Source organism: Mauremys mutica, chromosome 13 (genome assembly GCF_020497125.1).
Source record: "Mauremys mutica isolate MM-2020 ecotype Southern chromosome 13, ASM2049712v1, whole genome shotgun sequence".
NCBI lineage: Eukaryota > Metazoa > Chordata > Testudines > Geoemydidae > Mauremys > Mauremys mutica.
This window is the reverse complement of record NC_059084.1, coordinates 54,121,573-54,146,164: the sequence shown is the minus strand read 5'-3', so window position 1 is coordinate 54,146,164 and position 24,592 is coordinate 54,121,573. Positions and strand designations below refer to the sequence as shown.

General features: G+C 42.2%; 3 protein-coding genes across 3 annotated transcripts; all 3 read right to left on the bottom strand.

The window, feature by feature from the left end:
• Positions 1 to 4,948: 4,948 nt before the first annotated feature.
• LOC123347769 (olfactory receptor 49-like) lies at positions 4,949 to 5,902 on the bottom strand. Its single transcript, XM_044984967.1, has one exon. It carries the CDS (start codon positions 5,900 to 5,902, stop codon positions 4,949 to 4,951), a length of 954 nt encoding a protein of 317 aa, XP_044840902.1.
• Positions 5,903 to 11,611: 5,709 nt separating this feature from the next.
• Positions 11,612 to 12,565, bottom strand: LOC123347768 (olfactory receptor 6M1-like). The gene has a single exon (XM_044984966.1). It carries the CDS (start codon positions 12,563 to 12,565, stop codon positions 11,612 to 11,614), a length of 954 nt encoding a protein of 317 aa, XP_044840901.1.
• A 7,209-nt stretch (positions 12,566 to 19,774) lies between these two features.
• On the bottom strand, positions 19,775 to 24,234 carry LOC123347767 (olfactory receptor 6M1-like). The gene is made up of 2 exons (XM_044984965.1): positions 24,128 to 24,234; positions 19,775 to 20,756 (listed from the first exon to the last, which is right to left on the bottom strand). Exons 1-2 carry the CDS (start codon positions 24,232 to 24,234, stop codon positions 19,775 to 19,777), a joined length of 1,089 nt encoding a protein of 362 aa, XP_044840900.1.
• Between the last annotated feature and the right edge of the window lie 358 nt (positions 24,235 to 24,592).

Below are 24,592 nucleotides of genomic sequence, written 5' to 3'. Positions count from 1 at the left end.
TTCAAGTTAACATAGTCCACTCTTCACATTTATGCTTGATCTGAAGGAATATCCACCACATCTCTAGGTAAATTGTCCCAATAGTTAATAATTCTCACCCTTAAAAATGTGCACCATTCTTCTTGTTTGAATTTCTCTATCCTCAGCTTCAAATCACTGGATACCTTTTTCTGATAGTTTAAAGAGTCTTCTACTATCAGAACTGTTTTCCCTAAGTAGCACTGGTATGCTATGAAAAAGTCATGTATGTAGTTTTTCTTAGATAATCTAAATAGACTGAGTTTCATTACTGTATTCTATTGCTCCAGCACTACATCTACCTTCCTGAATTTTACCTTTGTACACCTTTTCTACAGCAGTGACATAACTAATGTGGTAGCTAAAGACCCACTTGAAGAAGCCATATGGACTGAAGAAGCTCAATCTATTTAGCTTAACCAAGAGGAGTGTAAGGGGTGACTTGGTTAGAGTCTAGCATATTAATTTGGGATGCAGGTGGGCTCTTCCACATAGCAGAGCAATGCATAACGTGATCCATTGGATGGAAGTTGGAACAAGACAAATTCACTCTGGAAATAAGATGTGCATGTTTAAGAGGGCAAATAATTAACAACTGGAACAACTTACCGAGAATTATGGTGGAGTCTCCATCAGTGACCATTTTTTCCTCTGGGAATTTTTAGTGGGAATTTCTATGGCTTGTGTTAAAAAGGAGACCGGCCTGGATGTTGACAAAGCTCCCTTCTAGCCTTCTAATCTGAATTTATGAACCACAGAACAGCATAGGCATAGCCATGCCATAGTTTCACATCTTTACCTTTCCAGACTGACCAAGCAATTGATGCTGTCGTTTAGAAAAGAAACAGAAAACACCTTTCTCTTTCTCTGAAAATCTCTCTCTCTCTCTGTCTCTGTTGCTCTCTCAGCATCTCTCCTTCTCTGTGCAACTGGAGAAAATCTTTGCCTTCACCCACTCTATAAATAAGTTTTGAAAGTGTGATGATTTCATCTGAGGACTGGCAACACCAATAGAAAATTACCAGAGGCAAGAAATCTCCTAGGACAACCTGAAATGCATGATCAAATTGAACACAAAAACGGTCATCTTTATAGCTCAGATTTTTAAGATGACTAAGGCAGTTAGGTGCAGAGCTCCCATAATCTTTCCATAGGATTTAGGTGCTCAAATCCCTTATGAATCATTGATAATCCCACCATATACTGTTAAGGGAGAACTGGGTGATTAATTCAACTTTTTTTAATTTCGCAACTTTTCATCTTTTTCATGATTATTTCCATCAGAGATTGGAATCATGCTGTCAAAGGAAACTGAAATATATTATTCTTAAACATGCATGAAGTTCTTTACCCATTTGCAAACCTTTCTGTTGATCATGTTCTAAAATAAACAGATTGTAGGTGGAATGACAGAGTAATGTGTTTTTGAGAGTGTAAGTGTGTGAATAATGGTTTTGCAGATAGCTGGTATCTGAAAAAAATAAAAATAATTTTTGGTGCAACTTGAAACTAATGGGAAAAAAAAGTTTGGTGAATGCAAATGATTAAAAAAAACCCTGCACATTTCTTTTGAGGCAAATAAAAAAATTGAAGTGTATAGCTTTGAATATTGACCCCATAAACTGTTTTCTATTTTTTTAAATCAAAGCAATGGAATTTTGCACTGAAGAACAGAAACATTTCATGTAGAAAATGCTGCAATGAGACATTTTGATTTTTTTTTAAACAAATGGCTAATACACTTCAGTGAAACCAACATGAATTTGCAAAACCTGTATGTGTTGCTAAATGTGAATTTGAGACCAAAAATAGTTTCAGCCACCAAAGGTCACTCACTTCTATTTCTGAGCTTCTGGATGTGTGTTGTGCCATTTTTTCAATGTGAATCACTTGATATTGAGATGGGACAGAATGACATTCCCTTTAGCAAATCAAATGGAAATATTGTTCTAATAGCAGACTGCTAACAGTATATTTTGGAGGCCAAGAACAGAGAACAGGTTATTATCCAAAGATACACAGAAAGACTGGGGAAGTTCGGTGCAGTCTCCCAGAGAAACCTGTCTATAATAAGTTACTTTTTAAAAAAAGGAATGTAGCAAACCCAGAATATTGTACACCAGTCAGCCTCACTTCAACACCTGGAATGATATTGGAACAATTTGTTAAACAATCCAAGTGCCAGCACTGAGATGACACTAGTGAAATAAGGAATGGCTGGCGTAGATTTATCAAGAACAAATCTTGTCAAACAAACTTAATTTCCTTCTCTGAGAGGTTTAGTGTCCCTGTAGACCAGAGTTTCTCAAAGAGGGGCAGGGACGTGCCTGTGGGAGGTCCACCGGAGCCGCGGGACCAGTGGACCCTCCGCAGGAACGCCTGCAGGAGGCCCACCGGAGCCGCCTGCCGCCCTCCCAGCAACTGGCAGAGCCCAAGCACGTGCTTGGCGTGCTGGGGCCTGGAGCCGTCCCTGAAGAGGGGTCGCTGCTTGTGTAGGGAAAGCCACTCGCGGGCCGGGCCGGTGTGTTTACCTGCTCCGTTCACAGGTCTGGCCGATCGCGGCTCCCACTGGCCATGGATTGCTGCTACAGGCCAATGGGAGCTGCTGGAAGTGGCGGCTGGTAAGTTCCTCGGCCCGCGCAGCTTCCCGCAGCTCCCATTGGCCCGGAGCAGCGATCTGCAGCCAGTGGGAGCCACGATCGCCCAAACCTGTGGGCGGGGCAGGTAAACACACTGGCCCAGCTGCCAGGGGCTTTCCCTACACAAGCGGAGACCCCTCTTTGAGAAACCCTGCTGTAGATAGAGGAGACGCAGTAGACAGGATCTACCTAGATTGTAGTAAGGTTTTTGACACAGCCCCACATGACATTCTCATAAGCAAACTAGGGAAACGGGGTCTAGGTGAACTTACCCTAAGGTGAGAGCACAACTGGTTGAATGACCATATCCAAAGAGTAGTGATCAGTGGTTCGCTGACAAACTTGGAGGGAGTATCTAGTGGAGTCTCCAGGGGGTCAGCCCTGGCTTTGGTACAGTTCATTATTTTTGCTGATGACTTGCATAATGGAGTAGAAAGTATGTCTATAACATTTGCAGATGACACCAAGCCATGATGTGTTGCAAGTACTTTGGAAGTCAGGGTTAGAATTCAGAACAACCTTGACAAATTAGAAAATTGGACTGAATTCAACAAGATGAAATTCAATAAAGAGAAATGCAAAATATTTCATTTAGGAAGGAAAAATCAAATGCAAACCTCCAAAATGGGGAGTGACTGGCTAGGGGGTAGAAGTGCTGAAAAGTATCTGGGGTTAATACTGAATCACAAACTGGATATGAGTCAATAATGTGATGCAGTTGTTAGAAAGGATAATATCATTCTGGGGCCTAGTAACAGGAGAGCTGTACATAGGAAATTGTGGGCAATTGTCCCACTCTACTTGCACTGGTGAGGCCTCAGCTGGAGTACTGTGTCTAGTTCTGACCCACCACATGGTAGCAAAGGGTGGATATAATGCAGTAGAAAGTGCGTCTATATAATTTGTAGATGGCATCAAGTTAGGAGGTGTTGCAAGTACTTTGGAAGACAGGATTAGAATTCAACGTGACCTTGATACATGAGAGCATTGGTGCTTTCATTACAGGACCTCCATTTTTTGCGGCTTAAGAGATAGCTAAGTGGTTTGAGCATTGGCTTGTTAAACCCAGGGTTGTAAATTCAATCTTTGAGGAAGCCACTTAGGGATCTCGGGCAAAAATCAGTACTTGGTCCTGCTAGTAAAGGCAGCAGGCAGGACTTGATGACTGGTCCCTTCCAGTTCTAGGAGATAGGTATATCTCCAATTATTATAATTTGTATTCCAGATTTCAAGTGTAAGTGTGAAAATATTTTTTCCTGACAGTACTTATTACTATGGGTGAAACAGAAAAGCAATGTGAAATTTAGAGCATCGGAAATGCTTAGTCAATCTGGTACAATGAGAATGGAAGACGGGGGGGCTAATGGGAAATCTAGAACTACATTTCATGGATCCAAAATGTGTTCTCCTTCTGCATCAGAATGAAACCAAGACCTTTTGTCATTTATTAGGAAACAGTTTTGCTGTTCAGGATAGTGTTGTTGGTCAATTCTAGAAAGAAAAACAGCATTGATCCTGGAGGCCAATGTCTTGGATTCTGGCTTGGAACTGGAGAGGCTCAGGTTCCAATCACTATTTGGCCTGATTTGAAGCTGGGAGTTGTACAGGTGTCTTTCACGGGATCTGCAGTTAAAGAATCTCTCTCTAACAATTTGTTCTATATCCTCCATACCGTGACTAACATTTTACTGCTACTGATAAACAGGATGGAAATCTGAACTCTCACCTCAGAGATAGTAGGCTATTGCATGTTTCTCTCTACAAACTAGGATATTGATCCATTGGATTGGTGAGCAAGACTTGGACTCAAAAATCCTGACTTCAGAGCCTACGTCAGCCACAGATTTTTTTTCAGACCTTAGGCAACTCAGTTCTTATACCCTTGCCTTAGTTATTTAGACATAAAACATTCAGACAGTGTTGTCCTACCCCACAAGAGTGTTGTGACATTTGCAGAAGCTGCAGTGATAACTAAAGAAGGGGTGTACAGACACCTAGTGCCAAGTGCTACTGAAAGTCGTGTAATTAAAGGAAGTTTACTCTGCTACTCTCAATGAAGTTTGAGTTCTGTGGATGATTGCACATTGATTTCCAGGGTCTGACAATTCAGCACTTTCAAGAACAGCTTAATAATTCTTACCATTTCCTTGAACACTAGCATTCAATGAACCTTTATTTATTAAAAAAACACCATGTGAATCATTACACATAACTTGGCCACACATTAGCAGATAGATTCATGCCTTTCTATGATCCCTCCATTGCTTTGCTTGTATCTGTTTGGAAGCATGTCACAGATTGGGGAACAACTTCACAGTGCTCAACTTAAACGTTTCTCTCAAGGCGAGTTTTACAGTCTTGTTTCTGAGGCTGTAGATGAAGGGGTTGAGGAAAGGATAGAGTACAGTGTTCAGCAGAGCCACCCCTTTGTTGACATCCGAGGAGGCACTTTCTGAAGGCCTGACATACAAAACAATGCAGCTTGCATACCCAATTGCCAAAGATGTGAGGTGGGAGCCACAGGTAGCAAAAGCTTTCTGTCTGCCTGTGGCCGTTGGGATTCGGAGAATAGAGAATAAGATGCTCACATATGATGACATTGTCAGGCATAGTGAGCTCAGGACTAGGGTTGAGATTAGAATGGAATCGACCTTTCTAACCCCACTGGTGTCAGTGCAGGAGAGTTGAAAAACAGGTTCGTTGTCACAGAAGAAATGGTTGATCACATTTGGCCCACAGAATCTCAGCTTCGAAATCAGGAGCATCCGGAAACTCATGACCATAAAACTTCCCACCCATGAGCAAAGCACTAGTTGGATGCAGAGTCTCTGTGTCATGATGGTGGCGTATTGCAAAGGGCGGCAGATGGCAACATAGCGATCAAAGGACATGACCACTAGGAGAGCTAACTCTGTAGCACCTAAGGCCAAATAGAAGAAAGTCTGGGCCATGCAGCCATTCAGTGAAATGGTTCTACTGACTGACAGAAAGTTCAGCATCAGCTTAGGGCTTGTGACCGAGGTGAACCAGATTTCCAAGAAGGACAAATTGGCAATGAAAAAGTACATGGGAGAGTGGAGTCGGCGATCCAGCCACACTATGAAAATGATGACCACGTTCCCTGTTACTGTGAACAGGTAGGTGAGGAGAAGAACCAGGAAGAGGAAAATTTGCAGTTTCTCATCAAGGCTGGAAAATCCCAGTAGGATGAACTGAGACACACCTGTTCCATTTCTTTCCTTCATGTCCAATATCAGCCTTGTCTGTAGAAAAAGTAACAGTGAAAATACTATCAGGCCTTTTTCACAGATTCTTGGATATTAAAATGAGATGGAAGTTTGGAAGCTTCTGACTCTGTCCATAGCATATGACATAGGATTTTACCTAATAACTCTTCCGTTAATCTCCCAACGTGCTGCCACAAGCTGCTCCTCCCGGGGAACACCCTGGTTTTCAACACCAGCATCCCAAATTTGGTACTTCAGCCCCTTTACACGTCTACTGTTCCTCTCCCGCTGCTTTCAGGGAAATAAAGGATGTGGGTTTTTTCATAATTCTATTTCAAGTGCCCTGCAGGTCATTTTAAATCCCACTGACAAACTGTGACTCTGAGTTCTGTGTTTGAAAAACCGGTAATCTTGTCTTTAGCCTGACCAACCATAAATATAGACATAGAATTCGGTCACCTTCTATTTTCACATCATTAGTAAAGCCAGTTTTTATCAGAGTCTGGTAGCAATTCCCCTCCTGATCAGGGTCCAGCTCCCTGAATAATCTCTTTGATCCAGTTCCCTCTGTCCTCTGGAGGCAACCGATGACCCTTTAAATAAATTTTAAAAAAAATCCAAATCAGCCCTCCAGGAGCCCAAGCCTCTGAGTCTAAGTTTGCAGCGGTATAGATTCTTTTGGAGATTTTTTTTTGTACAACACACTCATCATAGTGGTATCTTCTGGCCCTGGAATCTATGGTCATCTAGTCTGGCCTCCTATATAACTTCAGTCATTTACCTTCCCCAAAATAATGCCTTTTGGATTAGAGCCCATCTATTAGAAAAATACCTAATCTTGATTTAAAAATTAACAGCTCTGGAATATCCACCAACACACTTCTTCAGATGGTTAATTCCCCTTACCAGTCAAAAATGGGCACCTCAATTCCATGCTGAATTTCTCTAGCTTTGACTTCCAGTCATCTATCCTTGTTAAACCTTTCTCTGCTACACTGAAATATTGGTTCTCCAGGTAGATACTTACACACTAGGATCAAGTTACCCTTTACGTTTCTCCCTGTTCAGCTGAGAATTTTGTGCTCCTTAAGTGTAACACTCTAAGGAATGCTTTCCTAATCTTTACTCGTGGCTCATCTCTGAACCTTTTCTACAATAATCTAAATAGACTGAACTTCACTGCTATTTCTATTGCTCCACCATTCCAGCTACCATTCAAAAACGTTCCTTGTACCCCTTTTCTACAGCAGTGACATAACTAATGCAGGAGCTAAAAACCCATTTGAATAAGCCCTATAGACTCAAAGAGTTGAATCTATTTAGCTTAAGAAAGAGAATTGTAAGGGGTGACTTGGTTAGAGTCTGAAGTCTAGAGTCTAAAGTCTAAAGTACGAAGTTGGGAAGCAAGTGGGCTCTTCCCTCTGGCAGAGAAAGGCATAACATGATCCACTGGATGGAAGTTGAAACAAGACACATTCACTCTGGAAATAAGGTGGACATTTTTAAGAGGGAAGATAATTAACAATTGGAACAACTTGCCCAGGGTTATGGTGGAGTCTCCATCGTTGACCATTTTTAAATCAAGATTGAATGTTTTTAATATAAAAGATCTGCTCTAGGGAATTTTACCAGGAATTTCTATGGCCTGTGTTATAAAGGAGACCAGCCTAGATGATCACAATGTTCTAGCCTTTTAATCTATGAATTACGAACCATGGGACAAGCAAAGGAATAGCCATACCATAGTTTCATATCTTTACCTTTCTAGACTGGCTGAGCAATGGATGCTGTCATTTAGAAAATCAAAAGAAAACACCTCTCTCTTTCTCTGAAAATCTCTCTCTGTCTCTGTTGCTCTCTCAGAATTTCTCGTCTGTGCATCTGGAGAAAGTCTTTGCCTTCATTCACTTTATAAATAACATTTTGAAAGTGTGATGTTTTCATCTGAGGTCTTGCAACACCAGTGGGAAATTACCAGTGACAAGAAATCTCCTAGGACAACCTGAGATGCATGATCAAATTGAACACAAAAATGATCAACTTTAACTCTAAGGTTTTTAAGAAGGCTAAGTCAGTTAGATGCAGAGTTCCCATGATCTTTCGATGGGATTTAGGTGCTCACATCCCATAGGGATCTTTGTAAATCCTACCATAAACTGTTAAGGCATAATTGGGTGATTAATTCAGCTTTTTTAAATTTCCCAACTTTTCATTTTTTTCATGATTATTTCCATCATAGTTTGGAATCATGCTGTGAAAGGGAACTGAAAAATATTACTCTTAAACAGGCATGAAGTTCTTTGCCCTTTTTGAAAACCTTTCTATTGCTCATATTCTAAACAGGGATTGGCAACCTTTGGCACGTGGCCGCTTTGTTTACCTGCCACATCCGCAGGTTCGGCCGATTGTGGCTCCCACTGGCTGCGGTTCGCTGCTCCAGGCCAATGCGGGTTGCAGGAAGCAACGCGGGACGAGGGATGTGCTGGGATTATTTTCACTGACTTATATAATGGAGTAGAAAGTGTGTCTATAAAATTTGCAGATGACACCTGTCACGGGTTAGACCACAGAACCACCCTTGGGAGCTGCCACCCGATGTGCCAAGACTACCTCTACCCAGGGCCGGTTCCAGGCACCAGCTCATCAAGCAGGTGCTTGGGGCGGCAACTCCGGAGCGGGGCGGCACTTTCCGGGATTCAGCGGCAATTCGGCGGAGGGTCCCTCACTCCCGCTCGGAGCGAAGGACCTCCCGCTGAATTGCCGCAGATCGCGATCGCGCCTTTTTTTTTTTTTTTGGCTGCTTGGGGCAGCAAAACCCCTGGAGCCGGCCCTGCCTCTACCCCTGCTTTCCCTGCCAGCTCAGAGCTCCAGCACCCTGTCTTGCTGAGCCAGACACACCCGTCTGCTCCAACAAAGACCCAGGGTCTGAATTACTTGCCCCAAAGCTGCAGGTTTACCTGAAAGCAGCTAACAGAAGTGTTCCTGTCTTTAACACCCAGATGTCCAACTCCCAGTGGGGTGTGATTCCAAATAAATCCATTTTACCCTGTATAAAGCTTATACAGGGTAAACTCATAAATTGTTCACCCTCTATAACACTGATAGAGAGATATGCACAGGTGTTTGCTCCCTCAGGTATTAATACATACTCTGAGTTAACTAATAGGTAAAAAGTGATTTTATTAAATACAGAAAGTAGGATTTAAGTAGTTTCAAGTAGTAACAAAGAGAACAAAGTAAGTCACCAAGCAAAAATAAATTAAATGCACAAATCTATGTCTAATCAATCTGAATACAGATAAGATCCTCACCAGTTCCAGAATGCTCCCTTTTACAGACTAATCTCCTATTAGCCTGGGTCCAGCAATCACTCACACCCCCTGTAGTTGCTGTCCTTTATTCCAGTTTCTTTCAAGTATCCTGGGGGGTGGAGAGGTTCCCTCTTTAGACAACTGAAGACAGGGGTTTAAATAGACTTTCTCTTGTGAGTGGAGACCCCCTCCTCCTTCCTGTGCAAAGTCCAGCTCCAAGATGGAGTTTAGGAGTCACCTGGGCAAGTCACATGTCCACGCATGACTCAGTTTTTACAGGTAGCATCCATTGTTTACATGCTACCTTGAATGTCCTCAAGTAGACTTCTTATGTGGATTGAAGCATTCCAAGATCCATTGTCCTTTAAGTGTTTCTTGATTAGGTACTTAATTTCAACATTCCTTTCTCCACAAACTTACCAAATGCTCTACTAAGGTTATTTAGAAATCAAGCCAGTACACAGCCAACATTCATAATTTCGAATACAAAAATGATACATGCAGATGAATAGGATTAATAGATTCAGTAGATCATAACCTTTACAGAGATATGTTACATGGTATATGTAGCATCAAACACATTCTAAGCATATTTCCATAAATGCCTTATGGGAGGTACCATCACAACACCAAGCTTTGATGTGTTGCAAGTACTTTGAGGGACAGGATTAGAATTCAAAACAACTTTGACAAATGAGAAAATTGGTCTGAATTCAACTAGATGAAATTCAGTGAAGACTAGTGCAAAGTATTTCATTTAGGAAGGAAAAATCAAATGCAGAACTCCAAAATGGGGAGTGACTGGCTAGGGGGTAGAAGTGCTGGAAAGTATCTGGGGCTAATAGTGAATCACAATCTAAAAATGAGTCAATAATGTGATGCAGTTGCTAAAAGGGATATCATCACTCTGGGGTGTAATAATGGGAATGTCGTATCTAAGAACTTGGAGGTAATTGTCCCACTCTACTTGCACTGGTGAGGCCTCAGCTGGAGCACTGTGTCCAGTTCTGACCCACCACATGGTAGGAGAGAGGTGGATAAAATGGATAAAAGAGTCCAGAAGAGAGCAACAAAAGTGATAAAAGGTTGAGAAAACTTGACCTATGGGGGGAGACATTTTAAAATGGGTATACTTTGTCTTGAGAAAAGAAGAGTGGGGTGCACCTTATAACAGTCTTCCAATCTGTTACAGGCTGTTATAAAAAGGACCATGATGAATTCTTCTCTATGTCTGCTAAAGGTAGGACAAGAAGTAAGGGGCTTAATTTTCAGAAAGGGAGCTACAGGTTAGATATTAGGAAAAACATTCCAATTACAATGGTAGTTAAATTCTAGAATTGGCTTCCAAGAGTGGGTCTGGAATCCCTGTCATTGGAGGTTTTAAAGAACAGTTGGACAAACACCTGTGAGGGACGGTCTAGGTCAGCGGTTCCCAAACTGGGGTTCGTGACCACCTGGGGGTTCACAAAATGTTACGGGGGTTCTCGGGGAAAAGAATCCCTAATGGCGGACAGAGCTGTCCCTAGGAACCCCGAGCAGCACGGGGCCGGCGGCCTGGAGCCCCTGGACTTCCAAGAGCTATGCAGATCAAAGCAAGCCTATCTATCACACTGAGGAGATTTAAACTTCAAGACTCCTTATAAAAAATGGAAATGGAGGTGGGTATTTTTTGTTGTTTTGAAAATTAAATAGGCAGCTAGTGTTGTTTTTAAAATTATTATGAAGAACAAGTTTAAGCTGTGTTGTAACATGCGTTTTTTGCCTGGACTGCTCAAGACCTGAATGCTTGTGTCGGAGGAACTCTTTGAGTTGGCTTCTTAAATACCTTCATGCTGTTTCACATCTGAAACGCCACTTCCAGCAGCTCCCATTGGCCCGGAGCAGCGATCCACGGCCAGTGGGAGCCACGATCGGCCAGACCTGCGGACGGGGCAGGTAAACACACCAGCCTGGCCCACCAGCGGCTTTCCCTACACAAGCGGCGACCTCTGTTTGAGAAACCCTGGACTAACAGACCTGCTGGAGCATAAGCTTTCGTGGGTGAATACCCACTTCATCAGATGCAACTTCCACTACATGCATCCGACGAAGTGGGTATTCACCCACGAAATCTCATGCTCCAATACGTCTGTTAGTCTATAAGGTGCCAAAGGACTCTTTGTCGGTTTTTATCAATGCAGTGTTTGTTCTCTGGATAATTGCACATTGATCTCAAGTGGGTGACAGTTCAGTACTTTAAAGGAAGGTTTAATTATTCTAATTATTTTCTTGAATAATAGAATTGACTGAACATTTAGTCATAACAAATACATGTGAAGGAAAGAGTATTATGCAAAACTGGACTACAGATTAGTGGATTGATTCATGCCCTTCCATTAGCTTTCTGTTGCTTTTCTTGTATCTATTTGGAAGCATGTCACAGATCGGAGAGCAACTTTGCAGTGCTCAGCCTAAACGTTTCTCTCAGAGCGAGTTTCACAGTCTTGTTTCTGAGGCTGTAGATAAAAGGGTTGAGGAAAGGGTACAGGACAGTGTTCAGCAGAGCCATCCCTTTGTTGAGGTTCAAGGAGGAATTTCCTGAAGGTGTGGCATACAACGCAATGCAGCTCCCATAGGCAATTGCCAAAGATGTGAGATGAGACCCACACGTAGCAAAAGCTTTCTGTCTGCCTATGGCCATTGGGATTCGGAGAATAGAAAATAAGATGCTCACATATGACAACATCGTTAGGCATAATGAGCTCAGCACTAAAGTTGAGATCAAAATAGAATCCACCCTTCTAACCCCACTGGTGTCAGTGCAGGACAGTAGGAAAAGGGGTCTGTTGTCACAGAAGAAATGGTTGATCACATTTGGCCCACAGAAACTCAACTTCGAAATGAGGAGCATCCGGAAACTCATAACCATAAAACCTCCCACCCACGTACCAAGAACTAACTGGATACAGAATCTCTGCGTCATGATGGTGGTATATTGCAAAGGGCGGCAGATGGCAACATAACGATCAAAGGACATGACCACTAGGAAGGCTAACTCTGTTGCACCTAAGGCGAAATAGAAGAAGGACTGGGCCATGCAGCCATGGAATGAAATGGTTTTGCTGACTGAGAGAAAGTTCAGCATCAGCTTAGGGCTTGTGACCGAGGTGAACCATGTTTCCAAGAAGGACAAATTGGCGATGAAAAAGTACATGGGAGAGTGGAGTCGGTGATTCACCCACACTATGAAAATGATGACCACGTTGCCCGTCACTGTGATCAGGTAGGTGAGGAGAAGAATCAGGAAGAGGAAAATCTTCAGTTTCTCACCAAGGCTGGAAAATCCCAGTAGGATGAACTCAGACACAGCCGTTTCATTCCTTTCCTCCATGTCCAACGTCAGCCTGGGCTCTGGAAAGAGTTACAGTGAAAATAAGTTTCAGAGGGGTAGCCACGTTAGTCTGTATCAACAAAAAGCTTTCATGGACTATAACCCACTTCATCAGATGCATCTAATGAAGTGGGTTATAGCCACGAAAGCTAATGCCCAAATAGTGAAAAGAAGAGCATGCCATTTTCATAGATTCATACATTTTAAAGCCAGATGAGACCCTTTGGATTTTCTAGTCAGCTTGTTTGCCTAACATAGATCATAGCATTTTACCTTTTATCTCTGCCATTAATCATCTCACTTGTCATGAGCTGCCCCTCCCTCATTCAACGCCGCTGTCTCAGGTTTGGTACTACTGGCCTTATACTCCTTTAATATTGCTCTCCGGACACTTGCCGTAAATATTCGGTGATGCTGGCTGTTTTCCTTCTTCTATGTCAAGGACATTACAGGTCAATTCCAAACTACAGATACTACTCCTCTGAGTTCTGGCTTTGAAAAACCATTATACTTTTATTTAACCAAGCTAAACATAAACATAAATATAGCATTTAGTAACCCTTCCATTCCTACATCTCGAGAGAGACCCTGATCTTATCAAAGCATGACCATTCTTCATTCCTGATCAGGGTCCAGCTCCCACATCCACTTCGTGGTGCTGCTCCCGCTCAACTCTGCAGAAAACTGATGCCCATTCTCTATGAAAAAAAGTCTGAATAAGCCATTTAGGTAGAACCTCCCTCCAGGAGTCTAAACTTCTCTGTCTCTGAGCACCCAGCAGCATATATTCTTTTTGGTGTTCGTTCCACAACATCCACCATAATAGATTAATAAATTCCAAGGTGAGAAGGGACCGCCGTGATCATCTAGTCTGACTTCCTGTATAACTCCAGCCATAGAACTTCCCCAAAATAATTCCTTTTGAACCTCAGCCTACCAGGAATGGTGAATACACCACACCACCCTTGCTAAGTTATTCCAATGGGCAAGTCTCCTTAATATTAAAAATAGACACTAAATTCAGTCTGAAGTTGTCTATCTTCAACTCTCAGCCATTAGATCTTGTTATACTTTTGTCTATACTCTTGGAACTTTTTCCTGAGATGTTCTCTGGCCGGTGTTACAGAGAAAATCATATTAAATTATCACAACAGTCCCTCCTATTCTACAAATAAATGAACTATGGAACACCAAAGCATATTATAGTTTTATATATTTACCTTTTCAGACTAGTGGAGGAATGTCTGCTGTCATTTAGAAAAGAAACAAAACCGGCTCTGATCTCTGAATCTCTCTCTCAGTAGCCGTTGCTCTCTCACCATCTCTCCTTCTCTGTTCATCTGGGGAAAAGTCCTGCTTTCACCCACGCATTAAATAAGGTTTTGAAAGTGCAATCATTTACTCTGAGCCATGGCAACACCAACAGGAGATTACCAGAGGCAAGAACTCTCATAGGACACCCTGAGATACCTGATCAAATTGAACCCTAAAATTGTCATCTTCTTTAAGGCTAAGATATTCAAAAAATCTACAGTAGTTACGTGCAGCACTCCCATTATCTTTCCATGGGATTTGGGTGCTCAAACACTTAGGAATCTTTAAAAATCCTACCACAAAATTTTAAAGCAGACTAGGAAGATGAATTCATCTTTTTGTGATTTTTCAAAATTTGGGGTTTTTTGAATTATTTTTAATTAGAATTTGTATTCATGCTCTGAAAAGAAACAAGAACATCTTCCTCAAACAGTCACAAAATTATTTACTCTTTTTCCCAAACACTTCTAAAGATTATGAGCTTAAATTGACAGATTGGCAAATTAATGTGTCAATAAAAGCTATTTCAGTAAGGTGACCTTTTAAAAAAATTAACATTGTTTCAGGTTGAAATAATTTTTTAAAAGAATTTGCAGTGAATGAAAAAGTTAAACTGAAACAGTAAATTTGTGTTGGGTCAAATGAAAACATTGACATGTAATTGTTTCAGTTTGGGCCATTTTTAAAGGTTTTCCAAACAAAAGCAAAGGAAATTTTCAGACAAAAAAAGTTGTTTTGCACTAAAAAATCCCAAAGCATTACATTTTCAAAGTGCTGCAATAAAATGTTTTGATTTTTGTAAAAAATGGTCGACACAACTCAGTGAAACCAACAAAAACTTGCAAAACCTTTGAGCGGTATATCAGCATTTTCGACCAAAAAGAGTTTCTACAGAAAAATTTCACCTACTTCTACTTATGAACATTTGTGTGTGTTCCACTAGGTTTTGGTATGAAGTCCTTGATGTTAAGACGTGCCACAATAACATTCCACTTAACAGTTGAAATGGGAAAGTTAGACTCTTTTTCTAATACAAGATTGTTAGCGGTATCATTTTACAGGCCGAGATTAAGGAAGAACAGAGACTAGACTTCCATCCAAAGACAGGCAACACCACTCAAGACTAGTGATTTTATTGTAGCAATAATTATTTGTCGTGGTGTAGGAGCTTTGGTATGAGATGAGCTTACCTGAACATTCATCACTTGCATAGAGCAATAATCTAGGAAAATGATGGGGTTCTACAATTTTGTTCTGTGTAATGAAATCCCAGGTACATCTATTAGGCCCTGTCCACACTGTGGCTTAGATTTTTCCAAGCTACTTAAGATATTTGGGCACCTATTCCCCAGTCTTCCAGACGATTGAGAAGAGCAATCCTAGTACCTATCTTTAAAAGGGAAAGAAAGAGGAGCCAGGGAATTGAAGACAAGAAAGCCTAACTTCAATGCCTGGAAACACAGTGGAACAAACTGTTGAACAATCAACGTGTAATCATCTTGAGAAAAAATTGGGATATACGGAATAGCCACCATGGATTTATCAAGAACAAATGTTGCCAAACCAACCTAATGTCCTCTTCTGTACTTACTGGCCCTGTGGATATGGGAGTAGTAGTAGACAGGATATATCTAGATTACAGTAAGACTGTTGGCATTGCCCCACATGGCATTCTCATAAGCAAGCTAAAGGAGATACAGTTTAGGTGAAATTATTATAAGTTGGGTGCATAACTGGTGAAAGTCGATAATCAAAGAAGAGTTACCAATGGTTCTCTGTCAAACCAGGAGGGTCTATCTCATGTACTGAAGGGGTCAATCTTGGGTCTGGGACTATACGATATGTTCATTAATAACTTTGATAATGGAGAGCTTATAAAATTGGCAGATGACACCAAGCTGAGAGGATATGCAAACACTTCAGAGGATGGAATTAGTAATCAGAACAGCCTTGACAAATAAGAACATAAGAACATAAGAACGGTCGTACCGGGTCAAACCAAAGGTCCATCTAGCCCTGTATCTGTCTACCAACAGTGGCCAATGCCAGGTGCCCCAGAGGGAGTGATCAAGTGATCTCTCTCCTGCCATCCATCTCCATCATCTGACGAACAGAGGCTAGGGACACCATTCTTACCCATCCTGGCTAATCGCCATTTATGGACTTAGCCACCATGAATTTATCCAGTTCCCTTTTAAACATTGTTATAGTCCTAGCCTTCACAACCTCCTCAGGTAAGGAGCTGAATGAGAGAATTCATCTGAAACTGACAAGATGAAACTCAAGAAATACAATTACAAGGTACAGGGGCGGCTCTAGGATTTCCGCCGCCCCAGGCAAGGCGGCACACCGCAGAGGGCGCTCTAGCGGTCACCGGCCCCGCGGCTCCGGTGGACCTCCCGCAGACGTGCCTATGGAGGGTCTGCTGGCCCCGCGGCTCCGGTGGACCTCCCGCAGCATGCCTGCAGATGCTCCACCGGAGCCGCGGGACCAGCGGCCCCTCCGCAGGCACGTCTGCGGGAGGTGTACCGGAGCCGCGGTCCCAGCGGACCTTGCGCAGGCATGCCTGCGGGAGGTCTGCCGGAGCCGCCTGCCGCCCTCCCGCTGGGATGCCGCCCCAAGCGTGCGCTTGGCGCGCTGGGGTCTGGAGCCGGCCCTGACAAGGTACTACTCTTAGGAAGGACAAATCAAATGCACAACAACAAAATGGAGACTATCAGGCTAGGTGAAAATACTGCTGAAATGAATCTGGGGGCTAGAGTGGATCACCATCTGAAGGAGAGTCAACAGTGTGAGGCCATTGCTAAAAAGGTTAATATCATTCAGCGGGGGGTGGGGAGGAACAACAGGAGTGTTGCACAGAAGACACAGGAGGTAATTGTCCCACTTTCTTTGGCACTGGTGAGGCCTCAGCTGGAGTATTGTGTCCAGTTTTGGGTGCCACACTTTAGAAAAGATGGGCACAAATTGGATAGAGGCCAGAGGAGAGCAACATAAATAAATGAATAAAAGTTTAGAAAACCTGAGCTGTAAGAAAAGGTTAAAATTGGGACATGTTTAGTCTCGAGAACAGAAGAGCAAGGGGGACCTGTTAACGTCTGCACATGTGTTAAGGGCTGGTGTAAAGAGAATAAGGATCCATTCTCCAGTCCATGGAAGGTAGGACAAGAAGTAATGGGATCCATCTGCAGCAAGGGAGATTGAGGACGATTTCCCTAATTTTGAATCTAACTGTAAGGACAGTTAAGAACTAGAATAGTTTCCAAGGTAGCATGTGGAAACCCTCCCCCCACTGGAGATTTTAAGAACTGGTTGGACAAACACCTGTGAGGGCTGGGCTCTGTTTATTTGGGTCTGCCTCGGTGCAGGGCGCTGAATTAAATGAGCTCTCTAGGCCCCTTGCAGCTGTGGCCTGACTCTTTTAAAGATTAATCCTATTTGGCAGTTGATCAGAAGGTCATAAGGCTCTTGTCCCAAGAACCAGGCTACAGAGAATTAAACCCAGTGAGTTCAATATCTTATTGGGGGCCTCGGGGTGTATGGTAAAGACGATAGATCTTTATTAGAATAATGAACAAAGCCAGAAAAGCTCTGAGCCACATAAAAAGATAGGAGTAGCACAGTATTGGCGTATCATTCTTGACATGAGCTCTTAAACCTGCCTACTTACAGCCTTTGTTGAGGACCTGGTGATGAGAGATGAAAGACCAGCCCTGGTGTGCCCAATGAGTCCGATGGCCCAGGTTCCTCAATGCCAAAGATGGATGGCAGATAACAATAGAGCTGAAGGGTCAAATGGTAGCTAAGCCCAGAAAACGAACTCTCCACATGGTGGTCTGCCCTATTATAAGGCCTCTGCACCATTGCGAATATTCATGCTAATGCTCAAGCTAACTTCCTCTGCCACATAACACGGAGATGTATATGTTCTACAGGTTAACACAGGAATACATATTAATGCCATTGTAGCTCACTATGATACCTGTCACTTCTTGTTTAAGCCCGTATATGCTTATTACTTGCATGTTCCTGCCATGTTCCTGCTGTTTCCGTGCACCGTTAAGTTCCAGCTCCTGCCATTGAGCAAGCTAGGCCAAATTCCCCCAAATCTGAGGATAACTTTCAGACCGCTTATCCATGCCAAAGGTTACAGGCCTATTATATTTCACTATACTTATGTTAACCTGCTTAAGCTACTGTCTTACAGGATACAGGCCTGTAGGTTCCTTGCATTACAGCTGAAGGTAATACAGGCTAAACAGCCCTACATTTCTAGGATACTAGGAAAGTTAGGGCAAAGTGCAAGGCTGAACTGTGCTGCAAGAAACAGGGGGTGGATTTCCTCTCGGAGTCAGCACTGATCCCATGAACATCACTATGGGACAATGTGCATCAGGCAGCCGTGTCCGTGACTCAATATAGGCTGCTGTTGTCTTTGAGTCAAGGTTGAGGCCAATGCCCCGGTGTGGTGCTAGGAAGTGGTGGGCTGCCTGCAGGGGCCTTTTCGCCACACCAGAGAAAATGTTTTCAGGAAGATTAATTGGTTAAATTGTTTTCTGATACACGGTGGGAGTGGGAGGTTGGGGGAATATTTAATTTTAAACAGTAAAAGCAAAATCTATGCCTCACTTGCTGTTATTTTGGCACATTCTTTCTTGGGGTTAATTATTTGTGTTCCATCTTTCATAGTGATTTTTTTCAACACTTATAATGAGAGGTGAAACGGAAAAGCACTGTAAAAATTAGTGTGTCTGATCTTCGTTGATCTTGTACCATGACAATGAAAGGGAGGGGGAAGGAGAGGGATTCTAATCGGAAATCTTGAATTCCATTTTATGATTTCAAAGTGTGCTTTCCTTCTAGGGTGACCAGATGTCCCGATTTTACAGGGACAGTCCCAATTTGGGGGTCTTTTTCTTATATAGGCTCCTATTTCTCCCCCCCCATCCCGATTTTTCATACTTGCTGTCTGGTCACCCTATTTCCTTCTGCATCAGAATGAAACCAAGACCTTGTGACAGTTTGTGTGAAACAGTTCCTCTCTTCCAGGGTGGTATTGCTGGTCACGCTAGAGAGCTCAGCTCTGTCCCTACAGCCCCATGGCTTGGGTCACGGCTGGTACACGGGCGATGCAGGTTTCAATCACTATATGGCCTGACTTGAAGCTGGGAGTTGAGCTGGTGTCTTCCACATCCCACACACGTAGCCTAACCACCAGGCTCAATAATTGGAGAACCTCTCTCTACCAGTTCATTCTGTATTTTAGAAACCTCCATAATGCAACTAACAGTCCACATGTACTGATAGAAATCACAAAAGTCTGAAATCGGACCTCAGCTGTATTTGGGTACTGAGTATTTGTCTGTACAGACTAGGCTATTGGTCCACTGAAAGGGTAAGACTTGTACTCAGGAGCCAGACTCCAAATCCAAGCATGTCCACAGATGTTTTGTCAGACATTGGGCAATTCATTTATTATATCCTTTGCCTCAGTTCTCTATTAGTTGAAAGTCAGGACAACGCTTTCCTATTCCACCAGGGTGCTGTGAATGCTCAAACTACAGACAGAAAGAATAAATGTGTGCCTAGCTTATATCTGTCACCCAAGTGCTTTTGTGCAGCCCGAAGAAAGCTTGCCCTGCTATGATCTGTGAAGTGTTTGATCAGCGGATAATTACTCATTTGTCTCAAGCGTGTGATAAATCAGCATTTTCAAGAGAGACTGAATAAATCTAATTATTTCCTTGAAGAGTAGAATTGACTAAACTTTAATTTAAAAAAAAATGAAGCTCGAGAAAGGACTATTAGAGATACGGTAATTTTCTAATCATAACAGATTGACTCTTTCATTATGGTGGTGGGTATTTTTTGTTTGTTTGTTTTGCTTTTATATATCTATCCAGAAGCATGGCACAGATTGGGGAATAACATTACAGTACTACGACTAAAGGTTTCTCTCAGGGCAAGTTTCACAGTCTTGTTTCTGAGGCTGTAGATAAAGGGGTTGAGGAAAGGGTACACTATGGTGTTCAGCAGAGCCACCCCTTTGTTGACATCCAAGGAGGAATTTCCCAAAGGCCTGGTATACAAAACAATGCAGCTTCCATAGGCAATTGTCAAAGCTGTGAGATGGGAACCACAGGTAGCAAAAGCTTTCTGTCTGCCTGTGGCTGTTGGCATTTGTAGAATAGAGAAAAAGATGCTCATGTAAGACAACATTGTTAAACATAATGAAGTCAGTACTAAAGTTGAGATCAAAATGGAGTCCATCCTCTTAACCCCACTGGTGTCAGTGCAGGAGAGTTGGAAGAGGGGAGAATTGTCACAGAAGAAATGATTGATCACATTCGGCCCACAGAATCTCAGCTTTGACATCAGGCGCATCCGTAAACTTATAACTGTGAAACTCCCCACCCATGAGCCAAGCACTAGTTGGATGCAGAGTCTCTGCTTCATGATGGTGGCATATTGCAAAGGGCGGCAGATGGCAACATAGCGATCAAAGGACATGATCACAAGGAGGCAGAACTCTGTAATCCCTAAAGCAAAATAGAAGAAGGTCTGGGCCATGCAGCCGTGGAATGAAATGGTTCTGCTAACTGAGAGAATGTTCAGCATCAGCTTAGGGCTTGTGACCGAGGTGAACCAGATTTCCAAGAAGGACAAATTGGCGATGAAAAAGTACATGGGAGAGTGGAGTCGGCGATCCACCCACACTATGAAAATGATGACCACGTTGCCCGTCACTGTGATCAGGTAGGTGAGGAGAAGAATTAGGAACAGGAAAATCTTCAGTTTCTTACCAAGACTGGGAAATCCCAGAAGGATGAACTCAGACACAGCCGTTTCATTCCTTTCCTCCATGTCCAACATCAGCCTTGTTTGTAGAAAGAGTAACAGTGAAAATAAGTGAATGGCATTTTCACAGATTCATACATTTTAAAGCCAGATGAACCCTTTTGATCTTCTAGACCCACTTTGTACAAAACATATGACAGGATTTTACCTAGTAACTCCGTTACTCCCCTAACTTGTTGTCATAAGAACAGCAACGCGGGCTGAGGGACTTACTGGCCACTGCTTCCAGCAGCTCCCGTTGGCCCGGAGCAGCAATCCATGGCAAATGGGAGCCATGATTGGCCGGACCTGTGGATAGGGCAGGTAAACACACCAGCCCGGCCCGCCAGGGGCTTTCCCTGCCTCATATGGAAGTTGTTCCATATCTCTAATCATTTTTGTTACCTTTCTCTGTAACTTTTCCATTTCTAATACATCTTTTCTTATATGGGGTGACCAGAACTGCCCACAGTGTTCTACGTGTGGGAATAGTATGTATTTATATAGCTGCATTATGTAATTTGCTATCTTATTATCTATCCTTTTGCTAATGGTTCCTAACATTGTTCTCTTTTTTGACTGCTGCTGCATATTGAGTGGATGATTTCAGAGAACTATTCACAATGACTCCAAGATCTTTTTTGAGTGGGAACAGCTAATTTAGACCCCAACATTTTGCATGTATAGTTGGGATTACGTTTTCCAATGACCATTACTTTGCATTTTTCAACATTGAATTTCATCTGCCTTTTTGTTTTCCAATCACCGTGTTTTGTGAGATCCTTTTGTAACTCTTCTTTGCATTTAACTATCTTCTGTAATTTTGCTTCATCTGCAAACTTTGCCATCTTTGTCCAGTGGCAGTCAAAAAAGCTAGCAGAATGTTAGGAACAGATAATAAGACAGTAAATATCATGATGCCGCCATATAAATCCATAGTATGCCCACATCCCAGAAATATATATTAGACATAGAAAAGGTACAAAGAAGGGTAATGCAAATTATTAGGTGTATGGAACAGTTTCCAAATGAGGAGAGATTAAAAAGACTGGGACTGTTCATCTTGGAAAAGAGAGGATTATGGGGGGATAGGTAGACAACTATAAAATCATGAATGATCATCTTGTCTGACCTCTTGTACAACTTCTGCCATTGAACTTTCTCAAAATAATTCCTTTTGAACTAGAACCTAGGAAAAACAGTCAATCTTGGTTTAAATATTACCAGGAATGGAAAATCAATCACAATACTTTGTGAATGATTCAACTAGTTAATTCCGCTCACTATTAAAAAATGTGCATCTTAGTTACAATCTCAATTTTTCTAGCTTCAACTTTCAGCCATTTGATCTAGTTGTACTTTTGTCTGCTAGACTGAACTATTTGTTCGCCAGGGCTGTGCTCAAGTTACCTAGAGTTCCTTGAGTCTGTTACTATCAGTTATCTTCCCCAGAGCTGCAGTCATTCTTGTGGCTCATCTCTGAACACTCCCCAGTTTGTCAACATCCTTCTTCAACTGTGCACTCCAAAACGGGACACGGGATACCACCAGTGGTCGCACCAGTGCCAAATACAGAGGAAAATTAACATCTCTTTTCCTTTTAAGTATTCCCCTGATTTTACACCCAAGAATGGCATTAGACTTTTTGGTCACAGCTCCGAACAGGGAGCACTTTTTCAGGTGATTTTTCATCATGACCCTTGAGTCTTTTTCAAAGTTGATATTCCATAAGACTTATCCTATACAGGGTTTCTCAAACAGGGGTCGCCGCTTGTGTAGGGAAAGCCCCTGGCGGGCCGGGCCAGGCCGGTGTGTTTACTTGCCCCGTCCACAGGTCTGGCCGATTGCGGCTCCCACTGGCCATGGATCACTGCTCCTGGCCAAAGGGAGCTGTGGAAAGCGGCGGGGCTGGAGGGACTTACTGACTGCCACTTCCAGCAGCTCCCTTTGGCCCGGAGCAGAGATCTACGGCCAGTGGGAGCTGCGATCGGCCAGATCTGAGGATGAGGCAGGTAAACACACCAGCCCGGCCAGCCACGGGCTTTCCCTACACAAGCGGCGACCCCTGTTTGAGAAACCCTGTCCTATAACATCTCACACAATGCAATTTCAAGTTAATATAGTCCCATCTCCGCACTTATGCTTGACCTGGAGTAATATTTTTCAATGTTTCATAGTTGGTGAACACTTAAAATAAAAAATGTTCACACCACCATTATATTTATTATAAACCCCATTATATGACTATAGAGAGTAAAATACTTATCAACGATAACAATGATAAGCCTATTTAATATAACTGTTACATTGGAGCTCAGAAACTTTTAAGCTTTTAATGACCTCTTATTTATTTGGGAAATTTTATTTTCTTTGCATCAGAATTATAATAAAAAACTCAATGCCTAACATTTACCCCCAATTGCCTTTCATGTCACCACCCCCAGAGCACACAACTCATCAGTTGCCAAAGAAAGATCTAATCTGCCCTCAGCATCCCATAAACCATACAATCGTATCTAGTAATTTTGCCATTTAGCCCACAACTTGTGGTTGAAGTAGAGGATATCTTCTAGGAAGACATCTAAACTCAGTTTAAAGACTTTGTGTGATGGAATATTCACCACATCTCTAGGTAAAGTGCCCCAATACTTAATAGCTCTCACCCTTAAAAATGTGCACCTTACTTCTTGTCTGAATGTGTCTAATTTCAGCTTCCAACCATGGGATATTTTTTTCTGCTAGATGAAGGAATCTTCTACTATCTTTTCCCCATGTAGGCACTTGTACACCACAAAGTCATCTCTGATCCTTTTCTTCAATAATCTAAAAATCGACTGAATTTCACTACTATATTCTGTTGCTACACCACTCTGTATTCCTTGCTAAATTCTTTTTTACCCCTTTTGTAGAGCAGCGACATAAATGCAGTAGCTAAAGATCCACTTCTATATGCCTTCTAGTGATAGACTCAAGGAACTCAATCTATTCAGTTTAGCAAAGAGAAGTTTAAGATCCCGGTGACTTGGTTGGAGTCCAAAGTACCGACATGAAGAGCAAATGGACTCTTCTATGTAGCAGAGAAGCACATAACATGAGCCATTGGATGGAAGTTGAAATACGACAAATTCAAACTGGAAATAAGGTGTAAATTTTAACAGTGAAGATAATTAACCATGTAACAATTTACCAAGGGTTGTGGTGGATTCTTCATAACTGACAATTTCTAAATCAAGATTGGATTTTCTTTTCTCTAAAAGATCTGCTCTAGGAGTTTTTTCCTGTGAAGTTCTTGGCCTGTGTTACACAGGGTTTCAGACAAGATGATCAAACTGGTCCCTTCTAATCTATGAATTTCTGAACTGTGGAACATCAAAAAATAGGAATAGGTGCACCTCAGTTACAGACCTTTACCTTTTCAGACTGGCTGAGGAATGGGTGCTGTCATTTAGAAATGAAGAAACACCTCTCTCTCTTTCACTGGATTGTTCTCTCTCTGTCGTTGTTGCTCTTCTCAGCATGTTGCCTCTGTCCATCTGGGAAATAAACTTTGCCTTCAGCCACTCTATAAATAAGGGGTTTCAAAGTGCTATGACTTCATCTGAGCTCCGGCATTACCAGTGGGAAATTACCAGATGCAAGAAATCTCATAGGACACCATGAGATATGTGTCCAAATTGAATATAAAAATGGTCATCTTTTTATGGCTCAAATTTTCAAAAAAGCCTAAGGAAGTTAGGTGCAGAGCGCCCATGGGATTCAGGTGCTCAAATCCCTCAGGAATCTTTGAAAATCCTACTATAAAATTGTAAAGCAGAACTGGGTGATTAATTCAGGTTTTTTGAATTTTCCAAATTTAGATTTTTTTCATGATTTTGT

Excerpts from the sequence above, each read along its gene's own strand:
- LOC123347768 (XM_044984966.1), bottom strand. The coding sequence starts at position 12,565 with ATGGAGGAAAGGAATGAAACGGCTGTGTCTGAGTTCATCCTACTGGGA.
- LOC123347769 (XM_044984967.1), bottom strand. The coding sequence starts at position 5,902 with ATGAAGGAAAGAAATGGAACAGGTGTGTCTCAGTTCATCCTACTGGGA.
- LOC123347767 (XM_044984965.1), bottom strand. The coding sequence starts at position 24,234 with ATGCTGAGAAGAGCAACAACGACAGAGAGAGAACAATCCAGTGAAAGA. Across the intron at positions 20,757-24,127 it reads TCCTCAGCCAGTCTGAAAAG|GCTGATGTTGGACATGGAGG; the intron begins GTAAAGGTCTGT and ends TCTACAAACAAG.